Consider the following 23468-nt stretch of genomic DNA (forward strand, 5'->3'; position numbering starts at 1 on the left):
GAGATTAATAGCAGAAGACGTTCTGCTTCATCTGCCAGCCTGTCTGTCTCTCACTGGGAGACCAGAGACAGCCTTCTCTCCTCTTATGCAACAGTATTAAAACAGTTTTCCACTTTTTCATTCTAGCTGTCTTATCTGAGTAGCTCTGGTCCTATCAACACCTTTTTTTCCATGAGCTCAGTCCATTAATCTTGATTTACTCCTGTTGGCAATATTATTTTGTTCATTTCCAAAGCAGAAGTCGATATATGAGCAATTACCAAGGAGTCAACTCAGATAACGTTCTCAGAATTTCTCTAAAGTTCTGTAAAGGTTCTCTCAAAGTTGGGAACAAATGTCCTTCCAGTAACGTTAATAGAATGTCTGTTCAAAGTTATCCGGTCTTTAATAATGTTCTCAAAATGTCAAAACAACAAAAATATCTATACAATTGGTCATAAAACTTTTTTTTCTTCCTGACTTTTTTTTTTTTTTTTTTACATTTTTTACGTCGATCTAACATTTTTTTTTAATGTTTCAGAATGCTTAGAGAACATTGAAAGGTAACGTTTCCCATTTTGTTTGCAAAATTAAAAATTGGAATGTTCCCTTTTATTCGCTTTTAAAGGGGACTTCAAAGAACATTCAAAAATATACTTAATGGGAACATTAGCAAAACTTAGAACAACTATAAGAGTTTGTTAACTGTCAGCTGTTTAACCTGAAGTGAATCAAACCTCGAGGAGAGAGTTTTTCCCCATCATCTTTGTCCCACAAACATTGTAACAGCCAGACTCTGGATATGAGCTTAGCTTGGACTAAAATACAGAGACTGCGAGTTGAAAAGAGCTGAAATGGATTTCCAGAGACACTGTGACAACTTTCCAAGTGTATTTCACTTTCCATGGGTGTGTGTTTGTTTGTGTGATGTGTTCACGTTACCTTGCTTGGTGTCTACGGTGTTGACGGCCTGGATGAGGAGAGGAGCGTTGGTCTCTGTGTATTCTACAAAAACCAGCAGCAGCTTCAGAGCAGTTTTAACAACCAACCGAAACTGCAAACATACACACACACACACACACACACACACAAAGAAAGAAAGAAAGAAAGAAAGAAAGAAAGAAAGAAGCACTATTTATCTCTGTAGAACAACATATTGCAAATAACACTAATATTAACATTTGTCTTTACACCCAATAAAAATGACATTCTGCAGCTTATACTTAATCTTACACTGCCTAAAATAAATTGACTGTGTATTTAAAGGATGTGAAAGCCCAGAGAATATCTTGACACTTTTTCCTGAATGTGGAACCATGGAGGATATTGATAACAACATCTGACACATAACTGCAAACTGACATTACATTTCCAGGTTTTTCTCTCTCTCTGTTCCATGTTCCATCAGAGTGCACGGTTTTAGTTTTCTTATATTAATCTGTAAATCTAAACTCTATAACATATGTATTATAATTCTTTTTTTTTCACCTTTGCTCTGTGTGATTGCATCATGAAGCATGCGGGAAGTCAGTTCAATGGTATAACGGAACTTCATGGGCGGGCGACGTCACAACCAGCAAACTATGCAATGCAAGCTTCTGATGAAGTAAGTCTCTGACAGGTGTGTATGAGTGGGCAATTTATTGTCTCATTCCCTTTTCAGGGAACCATGGTTACAGTTGTAACCGGGATATCCCTTTCAAGAGAACTCGCATTGCGTCGAGAATGACGCCGTACAGCCACTTATACCCACACCACCATAATGACAAGTGCCTGTCTTGTATGAAATCGTGAAGAGCACCTAGGACCCTGGTGTTGAGTCCTGGTATAGGTTATAAAACCTAATGAATGTGTGCAGAAAAGGCCACCCTGTGCATCTTGGAGTGACACACAGAATAAAATAGCCTTAGAGGCAGCCATACTAAGAGTGGGCTGATATAGGTGAAGGCTGTCTGGCCAACTCATATGCCTCCACTATCCCCTTGCTCATCGATGTTGGGGACCCTTGCTGGATGACCCAAAACAGACAAACAGCTGTTCAGATTTACACCACAGGGCAGTTCTCTGGACGTAAGCACCTAAAGCCTGAACTGGATGAAGCAGATTGTTTCTTTCCTGGTCTGGATTCCGAAAGGGAGGAGGACAGAATACCTGCAGCACAATAGAGCAAGCCACATTAGTGGGGACCTAAGGAATGTAACCCTGCCTTGGGTGAAGAAAAGCCTTCACCATACCAGGTGTAAACTCCAAGCACGACGGGGCAACCTACAGGGCCTGCAAATCTCCTGCTGTTTTAAGAGACATGATAGCAAGGAGGAACAAATAGGCTCAAAGGGACCCAAAGAGGGGCCTTCTAACACAACGGCCAGATCCCAGGTCGGCACCCTAGTGCGAACTGCAGGCCTCAGCCTCAAGGGACCACGGTTCTTCTGCCCAAAGACATACCACCCAAAGGAATGTGATGAGAAGCAATGGCTGCACATAGACCTTTAAGGTAGAAGACGATAACCCTGCAGTGAATTGCTCTTGCAAGAACTCCAGCACTGTACCAACAGCGCAGTAACTGGGTCCAGCTGATGACCATACTGCACCAAGAAGTGAATACTCTCCACTTCAGGGCATAAAGTTTCCTCGTTAAAGGAGCTCTAGATTGAAGTAGGGTCTCAACAACCTCAGTTGAGAGACCAGGATCTATGAGCTGGGCCCCCTCAGAGGACAAGCCCGCAGTTTCCACAACTCTGGACAGGGGTGATGAAATGCGCTCCCCGCCTGGGACAGAAAGTCCCTCTTGACTTGAAATCTCCCAAGGAGAGTTATCAAGGAGGGGCACAAGATCCGAGAACCATACTCGGTTGGCCACATAAATAATGTGTATTACCACCTGTGATGTAGGGTGGGCAGGGAGGAACACACAATTTAAAATGTTGTTTGCTAGCCATAACTCCAATTTATAATATATATGAGACAGACAACACCATAAGACAAAACATTTTAACACAGAAGATAGTGTTGCTTTGTTTGATTGTTTGGGCAGGCTTAATTGTTTCCTGATTAAACACTTGCCTCACGGCACACTCACGCAGTGTTCCCACAGCGCCATTCTCAACGCAGCACGAGTTCCCTTAAAAGGGAAATAAACTTAATTATATATATTTTTTCTCTCAAGTAAATCATCTGCTTTTATCAAGGTTCATATATTCTTACAGAAAACAATACAGAAATATAGATTTTTGCAAAAATGCATATGCTTTCTGCATTATAGATTCAGACATTGAGGCATGATATTTTTAGGTGAAAGTACATCCATTCACATCCAAACATGCACACACAGAGACAGACAGATACAAACACACACACACACACACACACACACACACACACACACACACACACACACACACACACACACACACACACACACACACACACACACACACACACACACACACACACACACACACACACACACACACACACACACACACACACACACACACACACACACACTTGTCCTATCATATGTGGTATTTTTTGCCACTAGAGGGCTGGACAGGACCAAGATAGAAAATCTACCCAGAACACTGCTTGCCTTGCAAACCCGTGCCACACTCTGTGTGCTGGCACACCTGGAAGTTTCCCTGCTGAGTTAAAGCATGCTTTACAAACATTGGCTTTAAAGAACATAAATACAGGGGGGAAAAAAACAGGAAAGTCAGTCATGAACACTGCGTGCAAAACTACGCCACCCTCTGAGCTTTGAGTATTGTTCAAGTTGGCACACCTGGAAGCTGCCCTAACTTAAAACATTTGCAAACACTAGCTAAAAAGAACATAAATACAAGAAAAGAACCTTTTGGTCCTTATTGAATTCATTACTTCTGAACAAAATAATAGATCTGGTAGGCTCTCAAAACAAGTGTTTCTAATCTACTTTTGTTTCAAGATTAGGTTTTAAAACCAAGAAATAAAATGTATTATTATTACCATGAAGTGCACAGGCCCAACAATACGCAAAATTATACATCTGACATGTGGATACTAATAAGACAATATTATTCATGTTCTGGCTAATGATAAATTAAAAAATCTATTACATTTTGTCTAAATAAATGAAAGGTTAAACACTAAAAACTAAAATCATCTGTTTTGAAAATCTACAATGCAATGTAGGCATCAAAAAATGATAATCTATCATTTTGAGATTTGCTACAAATAACATTTAACAGTTTTATTAAATTATTGGTGTTTAACTTTAAGCAAGCATTAGATGATGGCAAAGATAATCTAAATATAAAAAGGGCAGGTGAGCATGCAAAAGTAAATGTTTAATATCGGCTGACTGTCATGTCTGTTTGTGGTATGATTTCACGTTCATTTTTTCATGTCTCTTATTTTGAAATTTAGTCACACTCATGTTTTCTGTTCTCGCTGTTCACTCTCGGATAAATGCACAGAGACAGATCTTCTCTCAACACGTGCTCATTTTCAGTCGCGTCTTCTGGCTCTACATCCGGGTGATGACGGCAAAAAACGACTGGTCATATTCGGACATACGGCAGCACTCGCATGCCCTTAACAGTTTTACAAAGAAAGACTGTTTTGCCTATGTTTTTCATTTATTATCGCTGTTAAGTCAGCAAGTGTATCCATCGACAGAAACATACATAAAGCATTATTTTCTAGTTACAACCCATATTAAAGATGCGTCATCAGATCTGAGATGACTGGCACCTTTTACACGGCACCCCTGCTCACGTCAGATGGCACCCGGTTGGGAAACGCTGGTATAGACCCAGCTCCCAACCCAACTTTTGAGAATAGATTGGGATTAAGACCCCAAGCATCTTGAATTTTGGGTCTCTCCATTCTTCCTCCAGACTCTGGGACCTTGGTTTCCAAATGAGATGCAAAATCTGCTCTCATCAGAAGAGAGGACTGGACCACTGACCAACAGGCCATTTCTTTCTTTAGCCCAGGAAAGACGCTTCTGACCACATTTGAAGCCCATGTCCAGGATCCGTCTGTGTGTGGTGGCTCTTGATGCAGTAACTCCAGCCCTCCAGCTGTGGTCAACCCTGCTGCTTGTGCGCCTTTTTCTTCCACATTTTCCCCTTCCACTTAACTTTCTATTAATGCGCTTTGATAGAGCACTTTGAGAACATCCAATTTCTATTGCAATTACCTTTCGAGGCTTTCCCTCCTTGTGGAGGATGTCAATGATGGTTGTCTGCAGAACTGTCAGGTCAGCAGTCTTCCCCATGATTGTGAATTCTACTGAACCCGACTGAGAGACCATTTAAAGGCCCAGGAACCCTTTGCAGGCATTTTGGATTAAATTAGCTGATTAGAATGTGACACTTTGAGGCCAAAATATGGAACCTTTTAACAATATTCTAATTTTCTGAGATTTCATAAGCTGTAAGCCATAATCATCAAAATTATGACATATAAAGGCTTGACATATATAACTTTGCATGCAATGAGTCTATATAATATATTAGTTTGACCTTTTAAGTTGAATTACTGAAATAAATGAACTTTTCCACCACATTCTAATTTATTGAGATGCACCTATGTGTGTGTGTGTGTGTGTGTGTGTGTGTGTGTGTGTGTGTGTGTGTGTGTGTGTGTGTGTGTGTGTGTGTGTGTGTGTGTGTGTGTGTGTGTGTGTGTGTGTGTGTGTGTGTGTGTGTGTATATATATATATACACACACACATACAACTGATATGAAACCTGTATATAACGCATCACTTGATTCACCAGGACCGCAACAGAAAATATCATGATATTAAATATACACACTCATTTACAATTAAAACAGTGAAATGTAATTTACCTTTGAACCAACCAGTGTGTAAAGCCACTGCACAGTTTCATTGTGTCTGATAAGCCCATTCATTCCATCCACGTACAGCATGATTTGTCCAAGAGCTAAAAAAAGAGAAAGAGAAATATAAATGCATTATGTTGCTATACACAGGTTTTAATGTTTTTCAGTGCATTGTTATTCGGCTGGCTGAGGTGTTCTGGTTATCGATAACTGATCCAAGTCAAATGAGCCCACCACAATTAGTCCTATATAGGCTCAAAGGCCACCACACCTCTTTCAGCTGTTGGGGTTGCTAGTTGGAGATGTCCTGAGTGTGTATATTATGATGGACAGGAATCATGATTATATTGTCTTCGAGTCACAGGTGTAATCCACGTTTGAGAGTTGGTTCACTCTCCCACTTCTTACTGTAGAAACGGCTAGTATATACTGTATGTATGCCACTTTAGCATAGTGATCACTTGAATATACAGCTACAATGAGTTATCGCGCTAAAAACCTAGCTGTCATGAATGAGCGCATCTGCCTGCTGATCGCTGACTGAAAGTGCGTGCTCGTCCGCTGGAACCCGCCCAATCTGGCAACACCATGTGTGATTTGTCCTTTGAATCATGTGCAAGCGCGATGGATCGCGTAGTAACCAATAGGGTGTTGGAATGGTATATGTTTACACTTCTCATCCAACCACAATCAAATTCTGATGATGCAAATTATCTGCATAGTTTTTTTTTTAACAAGATGAAATGAAAGAGTTGTAACGAGGCTATTTTTAAAAAGTAAGGAGTAGAAAGTACAGATAATTGCGTGAAAATGTAAGGAGTAGAAATAAAAAGTAGGCTGAAAAATAATTACTCCAGTAAAGTATAGATACCTAAAATTTCTACTTAAAGGGATAGTTCACTTTGAAATTAAATTTTGATATGTTTTAGCTTACCTCATGGGGATCCGAGATGTAGGAGTATTTGTTTCCCCAGTAGTTTTAATTTTGATCATTTTAGGTCAAACCGTTCTTGTCTGTGCCTCACATAATGCAGGTCTATGGTCACCACCTCAAAGAGCATACACAGAGAAGTCCAAATTAAACAATCCCCCATCGTAAGTACACACTGATGGCCTAAGACACGAAACGAGTGGCGTGTGTGAGAAAATGAACAGTATTTATATCGTTTTTACCTCTTGTACACAACTACGTCCGACTGATCCGAGGGCGCGCGTGCGTGTTTCCTGTTGTGTACAAGAGGTAAAAACGATATAAATACTGTTCGTTTTCTCACACAAACCGCTCGTTTCGTGTCTTAGGCCATCAGTGTGTACTTACGATGGGGGATTGTTTAATTTGGACTTCTCTGTGTATGCTCTTTGAGGTGGTGACCATAGACCTGCATTATGTGAGGCACAGACAAGAACGGTTTGACCTAAAATGATCAAAATTGAAACTACTGGGGAAACAAATACTCCTACATCTCGGATGCCCATGAGGCAAGCTAAAACATATCAAAATTTAATTTCAAAGTGAACTATCCCTTTAAGTAAGGTAACGAAGTATTTGTACTTCTTAACTAATTTAATAATGATCTTCCCAGTGGAACTGAATCAGCTGCTGTACAGTTGAACTCTGTTTAAATCATTGAATAAGTCTCCTGTTATCACTGTAAAGCTGCTTTGAAACCATCTGTATTGTATAAAGCACTACATAAATAAAGATGACTTGACTTGAAGATTAAATCCAGTGTTGATTCACATAGAAATAGAGATCAAATAAAATTATGTTTTTTTATTAAATAATAATGTAATATTACTTAAATAAGATAACAATAAATGTTCTTTTTTTATTGGAGAAATAAGAAAGTTGAATTATTGCCTTGTCAGGCACAATGATTTTTTTTCTAAATGAATTGTTGCAGATAAAGTAAAGTAGCGTTAAATACATTTACATTTATGCTTTCGGCAGAAACTTTTATTCACACTGCATTCAAGATAAACCCCAGATCATGTATTTTTGGGGAATTGAACCCATGACCGTGGCGTTTTCTAGTGCCACGACTGAGCCACAGGAACACAATGAATAGATCACAGCTTTGAAGACAAGTTAATCAATTACATCTACTGGCATACAATTAGAACTCTATTTCGTGTGTGCTAGCGTGGGATTTGAACCTGGAGAGATTTGTATCAGCAGTATGAATTCAACCTCTGGCCCACCTCACCACTGGATTAATCCTCATATGCACAAGCACATTTAGCAAGTGCAAGTTCTTAACGGATTTAGTATTTAATATTAACTGAGCAAAAAATTTCACTTGGTATGCAACAGAGTAGCGAAACTGCTTCATACCACTGGGTAAGAGCTTGTGTGTGTCTTTGCATGTGCACAGCAGTGTGGTCAGTGTTTCCATTGTCTTCATAAAACACCACTGGTGCTCCTTGGCAAGTCAGGGGAGGTCGTCTGTTGAGGGAAGTGTCGTGACAGAACTTGAACTATAAAGAAAACTCTTCACACGCCAGTGAACCCTCACATGTGTGTCCAAAGTTTAAAGTAATCAGAGTAAAAACAGATACAGTCCTCTATATGTGAAGAGCAGGATTGTGCTCTGATCAAAGTGAAGAGTGTCAATGAGATCCATCTGGAGCTGTCTGAATACACAATCTGCTCCAAGGAGTTATTTTAACACACACACATTATCTTACAATCTCCCTTTAACAGGTTAACTGTTCTCAAATAAACAACTGAACTTTGCACAAACTTTAAGGACTGTAACACTTTCTGTCTTGATGCAGAAATACACAAACAACTGCAAAACCACATTTATAGGTCAATGCATTCAAGTTGCATGCAATTACAAGATGAGTGTTCTGGAACTTTTCGAGATGGCCGCGTGTCAATTAAACACTGAGGGTGGATGTAAACTTACCATTCCCTAGCCCCGCCTTAAAAACATTACTGACCAATCCCACCTTCTCAATTTCTCAATTTTCTCAGATAACACAGATAATCTTGTGTGTTTGGATAGTTTTAAATGCAGTTCCAATGCATTTCAACTTTGCAATTTAATACTTAAAGCATAATGCAATATTGGAAATGATCTAAAAATCTTACAAAACTTTGTTTGGTCACTTATAAAAAGCACTGCGAAGAGAATGGCAAACATAATTTCTGTCTCAAATGTTTTAAAGCGGTGGTAAAACACGATTTCACTTTTCTAACTTTAGCTAGTGTGTAATGTTGCTGTTTGAGCATAAACAACATCTGCAAAGTTGCAATGTTCAAAGTTTAAAGCAAAGGGAGATATTTGCTTTTAAAAATATATATATATTTCTAAGGACTACAGGAAACGGTCGGTAGGGACTACATACATTCCTCCAGGGTAGCTTAATATCACTAACCTACATAAACCCCTCCTCCGAGAACATTAAATAAAGGGGGCGAGGCCATTTTTTCACTGTTGTGGAGTGTGGTATAGTTTGTAGGCTGGACTGTTGTTGCCGCAATGCCGACGAAACGCTGTTATTTTTATCCATATTGCAGGTTCACTTTGTTCAGCCTTCCTAGGGACATGGGAGTTAGGGATCAATGGTTAAAAAATGTTTTTTTTTAACTCGGTTCCTCATAATTATTACCCAAATCTCGCTCTCTGTGCTGCACATTTTACGGAGAAAAGCTTCCACAATCTTTGTGAGTTCAGTGCAGGATTCGTTCAGCGGCTTGTCCTGAAAGATGGAGCAGTTCCAACTTTAAAAACGGGACACAACCTGTAAGTAGGATTTCTTTTTCATCTATGTGTTTTCCTGTAATAATTTGCGCATTGTTAATTGTACGTTGTAGAAAGGAAGTAAACAAATGACAACGCTGTTTGGCTCTGCAAACCAGTTTGTTAAATGCTCCTTCATACTTAACGTTATCTGACAAACACCTAACGTTACAAACTTTTTTTTAATCTCAACAGCGGACTTGGAATAAGTGTAAATTATTCTTTTAAAGCTTTTATGTACTTTTTATCTACATTCTTGTTTATCTACAGGCATGATAAACATGGTTATGTGTTTGATTTGGCTACTATAGTAAAGCTAATGTTTAGTGTTCTTTTTAGGTTAATAGTTCTTGCGACAGATATTTGGCAATAATCATTCTAAAAATACAAAAGGTGCCATTCAGTAGCGATCACTTTAGATCCACAATCTTTACAGACTACCGGTAAAGGGTTTCCGAGACACGTGCAGGCGGTTAGCGAATCACAGCACACTGGGCCAGCTAACCAATCCGAGCCCATTGTGTATTTTTGAGGGTGTGACTTCATAGAATCCGGAAACCATCAGACCATTTTTAAAAAGGAGGGACAGAGCAGTGTAGAATAAAGGTAAAATATATGAAAAATAATGTTGTTTTTTTAAAACAAAGCATGGACACGTTACGGTGCACCCCACAAACACAATCAAGCCTTTGAAAGAATGTGTCTTACCACCCCTTTAAAATATATCCTGACAAGTTAATGCTGTGTTAAACCTTATAATTATGATTGGATAGTTGATAGTTACTAATAGTTCTGTTTATGTTAACTAATGTTATTACTTGTAACTATGATTTCCAGTAGTAATTTAACAAATTCTATAATGGGACATAAAAAGATAAGAAGATAAAAAGCTTTGCAATGTCATTCCAGCCATATAACAATCCCATTCAATCAAGTTTTAACACTTTATGAGCACATTTTACTGAAAATTATGCTGAAATCTTCCAATGACCTGACCAACAGTAACCAATAAGCTTAGAGAAGGAGCTTAGAGAGGGAAAGATTGATGCTGAGTTTAAGTTGCAATGGTAAATGTTGAATGTAGAGTTTAGTTTCTATTTTGTTCACTGTTGATGAAGATCAGTGATTAGTTTTATAAGGTGACAGGTTTGTGCACTAAAAAAAGCACAATTGCTTCCTATCTTTGTCAGTACTAACCAAAATGATTTGAATGCAAATAATAACGATTTCCAAACTTCCAAGGAGGGAAAGGCAGCATATGCTCAAGCTGAGGGACTCCGTGGACAGGCAGGAGCCATAACAAACAGACTCGCACGCACACATCGTGCAGTTTAAATATTGCTCTTGAAGCCTGAAATCTCAGCCTGTGTGGCAGTGCAGTGGGGAAAACATTTGAGCAGGCTGATCCACCCAAGCGTAACATGACTTCCATTTGTAGCAGGACACATAAAGCAGGTCATAACAAGAGCTCAGGGAACTCCATAGGAGGTCACTAAAATCACAGAGCTTCCATTTGACTGAAAAGACTAGAGGAAGAAATAAAACGGAGAGCATTGACAAAGACACAAGGTCACTGTGACTTTCCGAGCCCTAGTTCAGCTGAAGAAACATTTCTTTCTCCATTGATGGGACAGATTTGTAGGCGCACAGATACTATACATAGCTGGCTTGCTATTTTAGATAGATAGACCGGGTTATTTTTTCAACCCAAATGCTGGGTTGAGCCTTTTTGTGGTTATTTTTTCAGTGTTTGGGTAATTTTTGTGTTAGCCTCCTCATGGGTCAGAAGTAACAACCCAGCATTTAGTTATTTATCCTCTTCAGGAGAGAGTTCTCAGAGCCATTGGATAGGTGCATTTCTTTGGTAAAACACAGGTTTGTATACATTTTATTAAGGGTCCTATTTTAATAATCTAAGCGCATGGTTTAAAGCGCACAGCGCACTTAGGGCGTGTCCGAAATCCACTTTTGCTAGTAACAACGGGAAAAATGGTTGCTGTGCAGGCGCATGGATTGTCATGGGTGTGTTTACGTGTAACGTGCAATAAACCAATCAGACTCTCATTTCCATTCCCTTTAAGAGCCAATTGCGCTCGTGCCATGGCGGATTAACTATTTACATGGCGGAATTTGCAAACGGAAAAACGGAACGCTTCCCTAGCGAGGAAACGGATCTGCTCGTCCAATGATGCCTGCTTGCTCGTCATTACTGCTAATTCTGATAAATGCGATGACTATCCATTATGACATGTAGGCATTTTTATATCGATGTAAACAATAATAATCTTTTACATTTTAATCCTTTAATTTTTCATATTTAAAAATGTGTGTGTGCTGCTGTGTGAGCAGTACCTAACCCTGTGTGAGAGTGCACGTGTTGTGCACCTGCCTAAAGGTGCATATTACTAATGCACTCTTTAAATAACAAAATATTGCGCTATTGACTTTAGACCATGTTTTTGTTGGTCAATGGCACAGTATCTTAGCCTAGAAATCTAGACGCTCCCTAGCGGCAGCAAATCTAATCTGCCGCGAGTGTCGTCTAGCAACTCTCAATACACGTCTGAGCTGTAAAAGACAAACTCTGGTCGGGCCAATCACATCGTGTATAAAGTTGGTGGGCGGGGCTTAACATAATGACGGCCGAGTTTCGCTTGTGTTCTTCTAGTAAACACAGAAACTGGCGAATGGTGGTCTTTCGAAACGGCTTTGAAGACTCTGGAAGACTTGGGGTTAAGCTTTTCTCTGAGAAAAGAACAAAGAACGGCACTGAAGTAATTCTTAAGGGAAGATGCGTTCGGAGTTTTGCCGACTGCATGCGGCGCAAGTTTAATCTATCAGCTAGTTAGCTCCACTTCACGTTGCTATGGTTGGTTGTAGTTCTATCCAATCGCGTGCAGAGGGAGTTTGAAAGACAACCGTTTTTCCCGCCCCTCGGATTGAGCCCTGTCAATGGTGAGTTTCCAGACCAAACATCTTGATGTGGGTCTGGCTTGTCAGGCTAACAGTCTATTTCATTTGCCTCAAAATAGCAACACGCCAACAATGCGCCTGAACACACCTGGTTCCCTTATCGAGGGAACTTCCCACTGCGTCGAAACGCTTTGGGGATGCTCCCTAAGCATCAGCGAATCTGAAGCCTGAATAAACACTAGTCCAATCCGATTGGTCGTGCGTGATGACGTCATTGTGACGGCGTACCCGGAAGTATAAAAGGGGAGCCGGCGCATAATGGCGGCAGTTATTGCTCTTCAGCATAGCGCTCTCTGTTTGGTCTGTCTATTTACTGTTGTCTGTCCAGTTGCGAGTGTGTGTGTGAGTGAAAACTTTTGTAGTAAAAGTATGGAAGGAAAGAGCGGATTTAGACAGTGTGTGCATCCGTGTCCCCGCTTCATCTCGGGATCGGATACACACCTGTTATGTGTGCAGTGTCTGGGTGTGCAGCACGCTCGGGCGGCTCTCGAGGGAGCCGCCTGTGAGCACTGTGAGCGGCTGACACTCAGGCTGCTCCGCTCTAGGCTGGCCGTGTTCGATGAGACCGGCCAGCCTCGTGAGCCCCATGGTTCTGGACCCGCGGTCGCTGAGGCGTCACGGCGTCGCAGATCATGGGGCTCACAGCGGGATCTGTCCGAGGGCTTTGGGACTGCTGCGGCACTTTCCCAATCCTCCTCGGACAGTTCCGATGATCTTCCTCCCCGTGTGGAAGCCCGCTTTGCGGCTTCTTCCCCCGGGGCGGAGGGTCCGATGCTCGTTCTCTCCGGTTCCGAGGAGCCGGAGGGCGCGGGCATCGGGGCGGGGGATGAGGTTTTTCCATCGCCTCATCCGCCCGCCCAGGAGGAATTGGTCGAGGTGTTGACCCGGGCTGTGGCTAAACTCAACATTGAGTGGCCACAGGAGGAACAGGAAGTTCGGCCACCCAGTAGGCTGGATGACCGGTTCCTCGCACACCGGGCCCAAACACCGCGCCGGGGTTTGCCTTTTTTCCCCGATCTGCACACCGAGGTGTGTAGATCGTGGAGGAAGCCCTATTCCTCGCGTGTCTCTAATCCCCCACTGTTGGACTATTCCAACGTTCTGGGGGCACGCGAGGCGGGCTATGGGGCGATGCCGCGGGTGGAGGATGCTCTCGCGAGCTATCTTTCGCCCGAATCGGCATCGTCCCTTAAAACCCCGGTGCTGCCCACCAAACCCTGTCGGGACACCTCAGGGCTGGTGGGCAAGGCTTATATGGCGGCTGGGCGGGCTGGTAGTGCGCTGCACACTCTGTCGATCTTGCAGGCCTACCAGGCTGACCTTCTAAAAGAGCTGGATGAGGGCGAGGGTCCCTCTCCGGAGGATGTACTGGAACTCAGGAAGGTCGCAGATTTGTCTCTCCGTGTTACCAAGGAGACGGCCCGTGCCATCGGCCGCTCCATGGCAGCTATGGTGACAACGGAGAGACATCTCTGGCTGAATCTGTCGGGGATAAAGGAGAAGGACAGATCCTTCCTCCTGGACTCCCCGATCTCGCCTTCTGGCCTGTTTGGGGACGCGGTTAACTCCGTCGTCTCCAGACACCAGGAGGCGAAGAGACAGTCAGCGGCCTTCCAGCAGTACCTCCCTCGCCGCTCTAAGCCCGGGAAGGCTGGCCCTAGCGGGCAGCCTCAGCCGCCGACCAGCTCCTCCTCGCATCGTCAGATGCAAAAAGAGAGCGTCGCCTCTAGAGCCCCTCCTCCGGGAGCTTGGCAACAGAGGCGGCGCGCTCAACAGCAGCCTTCCGCTCCGAAGGGCGATCTGAGGAACGTCCTTCAGGCGCGAAAGGCTGCCGCAAAGAAGTCCTAGCCTCGGCAGGACTTCTCAGGGCGGTCCCTCCCGCGAGGGGGCAACCGAGGTTGCTTCCTTCGCGGCGCCCTGGGGAAATCGATGTGGTAATCCCGCCGTCTATGACGCTTCGGGCCACATCGATTTCCCGCGAACGCACGCTGCTCCAGCCGCCTCTGGAAAGACCTGCGGCTGGGCAGCTGGCGCGTCCGCACACAGAGACTCGTCCCCAACCACTTCCTGCCGGGCAACCGCTTCAGGGGGTCGGGGACGAGGCTCGTGTAACACCCGACGCCAGCCTCGAGAGGCTGGTTCCCTTAGTAGATTATCTCGGCGCATGGAAATGCCTTCCGAGTGTATCCACATGGGTCCTGCGCATTGTAGAAAATGGGTACAGACTGCAGTTCGGTCGGCCTCCCCCTGGGTTCAGGGGGGTGACCTGGACTACAGTGGTACCAGAGCGGGGTCGGGTAATGGAACTAGAAGTAAAGACCTTACTGGCAAAGGGGGCCATAGAACATGTTCCTCCGCCAGAGAGGGAGTCCGGCTTCTACAGCCGGTACTTTATAGTTCCCAAAAAGGATGGAGGGTTGCGTCCGATTATAGATCTAAGGGATTTGAATCGGTCTCTAAGGAGGTTCAGATTCAAAATGCTCACTATCCCCATGATCGTGAGTCAGATCCAGTCCCAGGACTGGTTCGTCACGATAGATCTGAAGGACGCATACTTTCATATCTCCATCCTTCCATGTCACAGGAAGTTCCTGAGGTTCGCTTTCGGGGGCGAAGCGTACCAATATCGAGTTCTTCCCTTCGGCCTAGCCCTCTCCCCACGCACATTCACAAAGTGCATGGATGCAGCCCTGGCTCCTATGAGGCTTCAGGGCATCCGTGTACTGAATTATATCGACGACTGGCTCATACTGGCCCAGTCGTACGAGATGGCGGTTCGGCATCGAGATGTCGTTCTAGCCCACATAAAGTGCTTGGGGCTGAGACTCAACACGAACAAGAGTGTGTTGACGCCGTCCCAGAGGACTACGTTCCTAGGGGTGGTATGGGATTCGACGACGATGCGGGCACAACTGTCTCCCGCGCGCGTCGAGACCATACTGGCGATGGTCTCAGGAATAAGGCTAGGCCACACCATCACTGTGAAGCACTTTCAGAGAGTGCTGGGGCACATGGCAGCAGCGTCCAACGTGATACCGTTCGGCCTGCTACACATGAGACCCCTCCAGTGGTGGTTGAAAACCAAGGGGTTTTCCCCCAGAGGGAATCCTTTTCGTATGATCAGGGTAACGCGCAGATGCCTTCGTTCCCTAGTCATATGGAAGAAACCTTGGTTTCTGTCCCAGGGACCAGTGTTGGGAGCGTCCTGTTGCCGGAAATCCGTTTCAACAGACGCCTCCCTCACTGGTTGGGGCGCGGTCATGGACGGCCGCTTTGCGAGGGGCCCATGGGAGGGCCGTCATTCCTCCTGGCACATAAATTGCCTGGAGATGATGGCGGTCTACAAAGCTCTCAGGAGCTTTTTCCCGGACCTCCGCGGCCAACATGTCCTGGTGCGGACAGACAATACGGCTGTCGTAGCGTACCTCAATCGCCAGGGAGGGGTAAGATCGCGCCCTCTGTGCAGATTGGCGCATCTAATCCTCCTGTGGTCCCAGGGGGAAACTGTTGTCCATCAGGGCAATGTATGTCCCGGGGGTTCAAAATCAGGGAGCAGACATCCTGTCGAGGCAGGGGCTGAGGCCCGGGGAGTGGCGGCTCCACCCCGAAGTGGTGGAGGCCATATGCGAGAGGTTCGGCCCAGTGGAAGTGGATCTGTTTGCGTCTCGAGAGACGTCCCACTGTCCACTGTGGTTCTCCCTCACGCATCCAGCCCCGTTGGGGTTGGATGCCATGGTGCAGACGTGGCCGAGGCTGCGTCTGTACGCATTTCCCCCGATTGCTCTGCTCCCGGGAGTCCTGGAGAGGGTCCGTCGGCAGGGGGTCAGTCTACTTCTGGTAGCACCCCGTTGGCCGACGCGAGTTTGGTTCTCGGATATCATAGCCCTGCTGGCAGGTCATCCATGGCAGATTCCTCTGAGGAGGGATCTCCTGTCTCAGGCGGCGGGGTCGATTTTCCACCCCCGGCCGGAGATATGGAACCTTTGGGTTTGGCCCCTGAGGGGGCCAGGTACCTAGAGGCTGGCCTGTCGGCAGAGGTGGTAGAGACCTTACTCAGCTCCAGGGCTCCGTCCACAAGGAGACTGTACAGCCTCAAGTGGAATGTATTTTCCACTTGGTGCAGGAGGCGTGAGGAGGACCCAGTTAACTGCCCAGTGGCTTCAGTGCTGGAGTTCCTCCAAGATCGCTTCTCTGCGGGCCTAACCCCGTCCACACTCAAGGTGTACGTGGCTGCCATTGCGGCTTTCCACACTCCTCTGGGTGATGGGCCTTTGGGTAGGCACCAGCTGGTTGTACAGTTCCTCCGTGGGGCTCGGAGGATGAGGCCTGTGGCTCAGTCCAGAGTTCCATCCTGGGACCTGGCAGTGGTTCTCGAGGGATTGGCTGAGGCCCCCTTCGAGCCACTAGAGTCAGCAGAACCTAAGAATCTGACCCTTAAGGTGGCCTTTCTACTCGCCATTACCTCTCTAAGGAGGGTAGGGGATCTCCAGGCCTTGGCTGTAACGCCGACTTGCCTGGAGTTTGCCCCGGGTGGAGTAAAAGCCATCTTGCACCCTAGGCCGGGCTATGTGCCCAAGGTCCCATCAAGGGTGGTCAGGTCTTTGGTTCTGCAGGCATTTCATCCTCCGCCTCACGTGACGGCGGAAGAGGGGAGGCTTCACCTACTCTGCCCGGTCAGGGCACTCAGGGTGTATCTGGCGAAGTCCGCACAGTGGAGGAGATCGCAACAATTGTTGGTGTGTTTTGGCTCACCCAAGAAGGGGTTGCCTGCGTCTACCCAGACTATCAGTAACTGGATAGTCCAGGCAATAACCATGGCTTACCAGGTGCGCAGTTTGCCTTCACCTGTAGCCGTGAGGGCACATTCCACCAGAGGCATGGCCTCTTCGGTGGCCCTCCTTTCTGGGGTCCCCCTGCAGGATATCTGCGAGGCGGCGGGGTGGGCTACTCCACACACTTTTATCAGGTTTTATAGCCTGGATCTCCCTGCGACGCCTGGCGCGAGGGTGCTCCAACCCTAGTTGTGCCCGGTTTCCGGCTTCACACTAGGACAGGCGCTACCCTCGGTGTGGCCTAGTGGGTACTCGTTCCCCAAAGCGTTTCGACGCAGTGGGAAGTTCCCTCGATAAGGGAACGGCTCGGGTTATGTATATAACCCTTGTTCCCTGAGAGGGAACGAGCACTGCGTCGTACCGCCACACCTCGGCACGCCTGGAGCGCATGCTTCAGAGCAAGAACTGCCGCCATTATGCGCCGGCTCCCCTTTTATACTTCCGGGTACGCCGTCACAATGACGTCATCACGCACGACCAATCGGATTGGACTAGTGTTTATTCAGGCTTCAGATTCGCTGATGCTTAGGGAGCATCCCCAAAGCGTTTCGACGCAGTGCTCGTTCCCTCTCAGGGAACAAGGGTTATATACATAACCCGAGCCGTTTTCATTGTCTTAAATGCATTTGCTCTCTAAACTATTTGCTATTGGGCTAAAATCAACCCAAACGTGGTTGTTTTGAACTCATTGTTTTTGAGAGTGCGTGTAAGGATCAAAATTTAAATACTACAATTATTTAGCAAAATGGTGTTTGTCCAGAGATTGACAAATTGGATAAATTATAAATAGTTTGATAAATAGAATGCCTAAAGCCTGACTGAATGCGTATACATGAACAGAGACCTCCACACACTAGTTAAAGTGTACCTATGATGAAAATGACAGACCTCTCTCATCTTTTTAAGTGGGAGAAATTGCACATTTGGTGACTGCCTAAAAACTTTTTTGCCCCACTGTCCCATCCTAAAAAAAAATGTTTTTTTACACAACAGTTTCAACCTTGATAATAATCATATATGTTTCTTCAGACACTGAAGACTAGAGTAATGATACTCAAAATTCCACTTTGCATCACAGGAATAAATTACATTTTAAAATATATGCAAATAGAAAACAGTTATTTTATATTTTAATAATATTTCACAATATTACAGATTTTTTTGCAGCCTTGATGAGCAGCAGAGACTTCTTTGAAAACATAAAAAAAATCTTACCGTTCTAAAACTTTTGACCGGTAGTGTGTGTGTGTGTGTGTGTGTGTGTGTGTGTGTGTGTGTATGTATATATATATATATATATATATATATATATATATATATATATATATATATATATATATATATATATAGGCACAACTTTACACCTAAAAGAAAATATCAACATGAATTTTCTTTTAGAAATAAAACAAATGCATCACAGAAGAGGTCTATTCAAGTTAATAGTATGGTTGTAATGTATTTAAAACAAATTAACTTAATAATTAATCTAAATAAATATGTCCCTAAAAGATGACAGGCTTTTAACTGTAAGGCCAGATTTATTGAGTGTTACAATTTCTCCCATTCATTTTTCTACAAAAGGGTCCGCCTGCTCCTCCTCACACTGTCTCGGTCTCAGCTCATCCAAACCTAAAAGTGTTTTGGTCTGGCTCTGACGACGACTGAAGAAGATCATTTATATATCTCCTGACCCAACTGTGACACTAAAACCCATTTAGCAGCACTGCTAAACTTCACTGTTTCCTGGCACCTTCTGTAGCTAACAGCTCCGGATTGTACCTGAAACGTTTCGTTTAAGCTGGAGCAGAGCCTACAGGACAACGGCTGCCAGATTCCCACAGCAAGAAAGAGAGAGGGAGACCGAAGGAGAGCAGAGCGGTGACCAGGCTGAACTCTGTCTACTGTGTCTCCACATGGGAGAATGAGGAGTTATGAATGCACCACACGCAGGCCAAGATTCCCAGGTGCAGCGTCTGGTGTGTGAGGCTGGCCGCTGGAGTGACTCTTCATCTTTTATCAATCAAGGCTAATTACTCAAAACATGTCAGTGACAACATTCCACATGTGGTTTTTTTTTTTGCTGCTCGGTGCTCGCACACTGTTGCAAGACTACCGGAATGACACATGCACGTGGTGCTGCAATGTCTCCAGAGTCATGTCGGAGCAGCACGCACACACTTTTCACTCCATATCGGAGCACATCGCTAATTGTTTGTAAAGACATGATCGACCCTGCAGACAGACAGCCAGGGCGTTCTGTGAGGGAGCTGCTGAGAGACAGGTGAAAGATATAATGAGCTGCTCTTCATATGCTTCATGGACCAGAACATTCCAGAAAACTCCCAACAGGATCGTTTCAGCACATCAGCTCTGAATGAGAGCACAGGAGAATAAAGCTGGGGGTAATGAGAATTAAAAACCGAGCTGATTCCCATCTAATTCGTTTGGATAGGATGTTTAAAGTGTGTTTTTTCTGCACTGCTGTCACCAAATGTAAGCAGGTCTTGACATTAAAGGAATAATTCACCCAAAAATTTCAATTAGCTTATGATTTACTCACACTCAAGTCATCCTAGGTGTATATGACATTTTTCTTTCAGACGAATAAAACTTAAGTTATAATAAAGTCCTGTCTAATCCAAGTTTTATAATGGCAGGTATTGTTGCTCTGTTTTTAAAATCCATAAAAATGCCTCTGTCCGTCAACTAATGTGCTCCACACATCTCCAGGAGGTTAATAAATGCCTTTAGAAGTGAAATGATGCATTTGTGAAAGAAAAATATCCATATCTAAAACTTTATAAAGTAACGTTTCAGTCGATTGCCTTTCGTAATCAGTTTATGGAAAAAGTGTTGAAAGTGCCTCTGCAGTTCAAAGGCTTGCTCTACCAGGTACACTCGTCAGACGTCACGTACGCATCTTGAACTCCGAGAAGGCACTTTCAACACTTTTCCACGGAAGGCGATCGGCTGGAACTTTACTTAAAAAAGTTTTAAATATGGATATTTTTCTTACACAAACACAACAATATGTACAAATCGTTACATATCATTTACCCCCCCCCCCCCCCCCCCTTCATTTGTTCCAGATGAATATTGTTGGTGTTACAGTGCTTGAACTGGATTGCACGTATTGCACATAATTGTACTCATTCGCATAGATTTTTCGCTCACACAAGTGAACGTAAACTGTTGAGAAAAAAAATGCATGTGCAACGGTATAATTGATTTGTGCGTCAGGTCTTAAAGTGACAGCAGCCTAATACACCTGCTGCCAAATGGTACGATAATATTAAAAATATCTTAAAAAATGGACAGTGTAAATGCTAAGTGGCTTGCAACTTTGGAAAACCACCAGCCATAGTGGCTGATGAACAAAGAAGTTAATGTGTTAATGTCAAGCCCTGAACGTAACCATTAAAAATGTAAACAGATGTCAAACATGCTACTAGTCTTCGATTTTTTTGACAGAGCATTTTACTTTTACAATAATGATGGTTATAAAATGAATTTTTACTTTTTTCTATTCTTAAAAGGAACAGAAAAGCAGGTTACAGTGATGCACTTACAATGGAAGTGAATAGGGCCAATGCTCACTATTTCAATAGTATAGCCACAAAACATGTGTTTTAGTTAAAAAACTAAACAAAAACTAAATAACTTAACACTTTTACAGCTTTGCTGCCATGAAAACATAATGCATACCATACACAACTTTACAGCTGGAATAATACACAAGATTTAACAGAAGAATTAATGTAATTTGTTGTAGAAAATGTACATATATGTTTTTAAATCCTTAAAACCCTTTTTTTTAAAGAAAACAAGGGATGAGTTAGAATTATTGTTTATAGTTATCAACATTATGCCACAAATGCTGTTGATTGGCTATAAATAACAATAATAATAATACAAAATACAGATAAAAAATTCAAAGAGCAAGTAGCAATGTATTCTGCAATTGCCAGAATCTTTGAAGGATATACACTACCGGTCAAAATTTTGGGGTCAGACAGTTGTTGCTTTTATTTTGTTTTTTGTGTGGAAGGAAATTAATACTTGAATTCAGCAAAGATGCATTAAATAGATCAAAAATCACAGTTAAGACATTTATAATGTTACAAGACTTTCTGCCTCAATTAAATGCTGTTCTGTTGAACACCTGGGGAAAAAAAAGTATTGTTGTTTCTACAAAAACTCTTTTCATTTCAACAATTACAATAAGAAATGTTTCTTGAGCCCCAAATCAGCATATAAGAATGATTTTGAAGGATCATGTGAATTACATTTTAAAATATATAACAACAGAAAACAGTTCTAATTTTAAATTGTAATAATATTTCACAATATTGCAGTTTTTACTGTCTTGAATATTGGGGCTGGGTGAAAGTGGAGCTTTTTGAAACCTTCTGTAGTCCCTCACTCATGGCCAGCTCCACAGTTGGGAATCCCTGTCAATTTCTCAAGGCTTTTAAATTCTCTATCCACATATTTAACCATTAGTTACCATGACTCCATTCCAGATTTCATGCGCAGTGGTCAGAACTTGGCAACATTCTGTTTTCTCTCTCATGGTCTGTTCTTCTGCACCCCTCATTTGTTTCATTTACATTTCAAATTTCCCCTAGAACTGGGTCAGCCAAATTTTGGGCCTGTCTGTCAACATGCTACATTTATTTTCATAGCGCTACATGTCTTCTATCAAGGTCCTACTTTACACAACATGCAAGGGAGCTTTTACTGCACTCAACACTTTTCTAAATCCAGTGAAACAAAGTCTGCCGCAGCTATCTGTGCCGTTAAATTCAGGTATATTTCTTTTGTTAAACCACAAAGTAGAAACAATCTGCAAATGTTTCCACAGAGAGAGAATGTGGGTCCTCTCCCCCACCGGACATGATAGCCTGGTGGTGCTTTTGGGGCAAAAACTGATGACAAAGAACTTTTCCCGAAAACTTTGACTTGCTCTGACTTCCCTTCTAGTCTGATTGGGTTTTGATTTAGCCTCCCTTTTTCCTAATGAGACAGCTTTATTACCGGTGGCCATTAAATTGCCATTACGAGCAGTTACTGGATGCAGTAAATTCAGCAAGAGCTCATCGTTACGCAATCAGCCAAACCCTGTGCAAAATGCTTGAGTCCTGTTACTGTTGTACCCCTTCAGTCTGGTCATAGTTTGCTGGTAAATCAGGGGGCACTGCTTCAACAAGGCATATTACTTTAAGAAAAGGAATCGTCAATTGAACCAGATTCAGAGTACTCAGATCCTCTCATTAGAATTTATGCACACCCAATGGCAAAGAGTGTGATATACAGTAAATTTAAAAAAAATCTGAAAATTAACAAAGGTCACAAAAATGATTTATAAAGTCACAACTGGAAGAAATAAAAGTTACAGTCGAGATATAAGTTAATTTTATAAGAAATAAAGTAGTAATTTTGAGAAATTAAGTAAATTGTAAGAAATAAAGTCACAACTGAGAAATAAAGCTGCAGTTAAAGGTGCACTATGTATTATTTTTGCAGTAAAATATCCTAAAAGTACTAGGCCAGTGTTATTTATTTTGTTCAGTTGAGTTCTTACAACATCCAAAATGTCTCATTGACAATTGTGTCATATCTGTGTTACCCTTGGTTTCCTCTCGCTTTACTCTTAGCAGTGTGCAACAAGTGTCACAGCAGTAACGTCATAACTTCATTTTAAACACACTTAAATGTATCTAATATGATAAAAAAGAGCTGCGTTACCTCAAACTCATGACTGTAAAAGCGAAAATGCCGCCCGCGACTGGTTCCCTTTATAATAAAAGTCCTATTGCTTGCGAGGCGTGTATTGTGTAACAATCGCTCCAGCGGCCTTGCTCAGCTCCTCAACACTCGGTCCTGCTCTGCTTCACACTACAGTAACGTTAATAATCACATTCATGAACATGATTTCTGCCAGAGTCCTAGCCCGATTCTTTTCTACTGTGAGGTGAAGACCACATGTCCCAAGATTTTGCGCTCAAACTTGCCGTCATCAAACTACGCCTTTGGTTTGAATAGTTGACCTCTAGCGGACGGAAAAGTAACATTGTGCAGCTTTAAGATCTAACATTGAATA

The 23468-nt window shown here is 43.3% G+C and overlaps 1 protein-coding gene across 3 annotated transcripts in view; it reads right to left on the minus strand.

Moving 5' to 3' along the window:
* fhod3b (formin homology 2 domain containing 3b) overlaps positions 1 to 23468 on the minus strand; it is a 276415-nt gene that overhangs the window by 58617 nt on the left and 194330 nt on the right. For all 3 annotated transcript variants that reach the window (XM_067449046.1, XM_067449048.1, XM_067449047.1), the window contains exons 6-7: positions 5818 to 5912; positions 922 to 1033 (exon numbers count right to left, since the gene is read on the minus strand). In XM_067449046.1, the coding sequence (XP_067305147.1) occupies positions 922 to 1033; positions 5818 to 5912 (207 nt within the window). The remainder of the gene's footprint in view (positions 1 to 921; positions 1034 to 5817; positions 5913 to 23468) is intronic.

The sequence above is a fragment of the Pseudorasbora parva genome, chromosome 7 (assembly GCF_024679245.1).
Source record: "Pseudorasbora parva isolate DD20220531a chromosome 7, ASM2467924v1, whole genome shotgun sequence".
In the NCBI taxonomy this organism is placed as follows: Eukaryota; Metazoa; Chordata; class Actinopteri; order Cypriniformes; family Gobionidae; genus Pseudorasbora; species Pseudorasbora parva.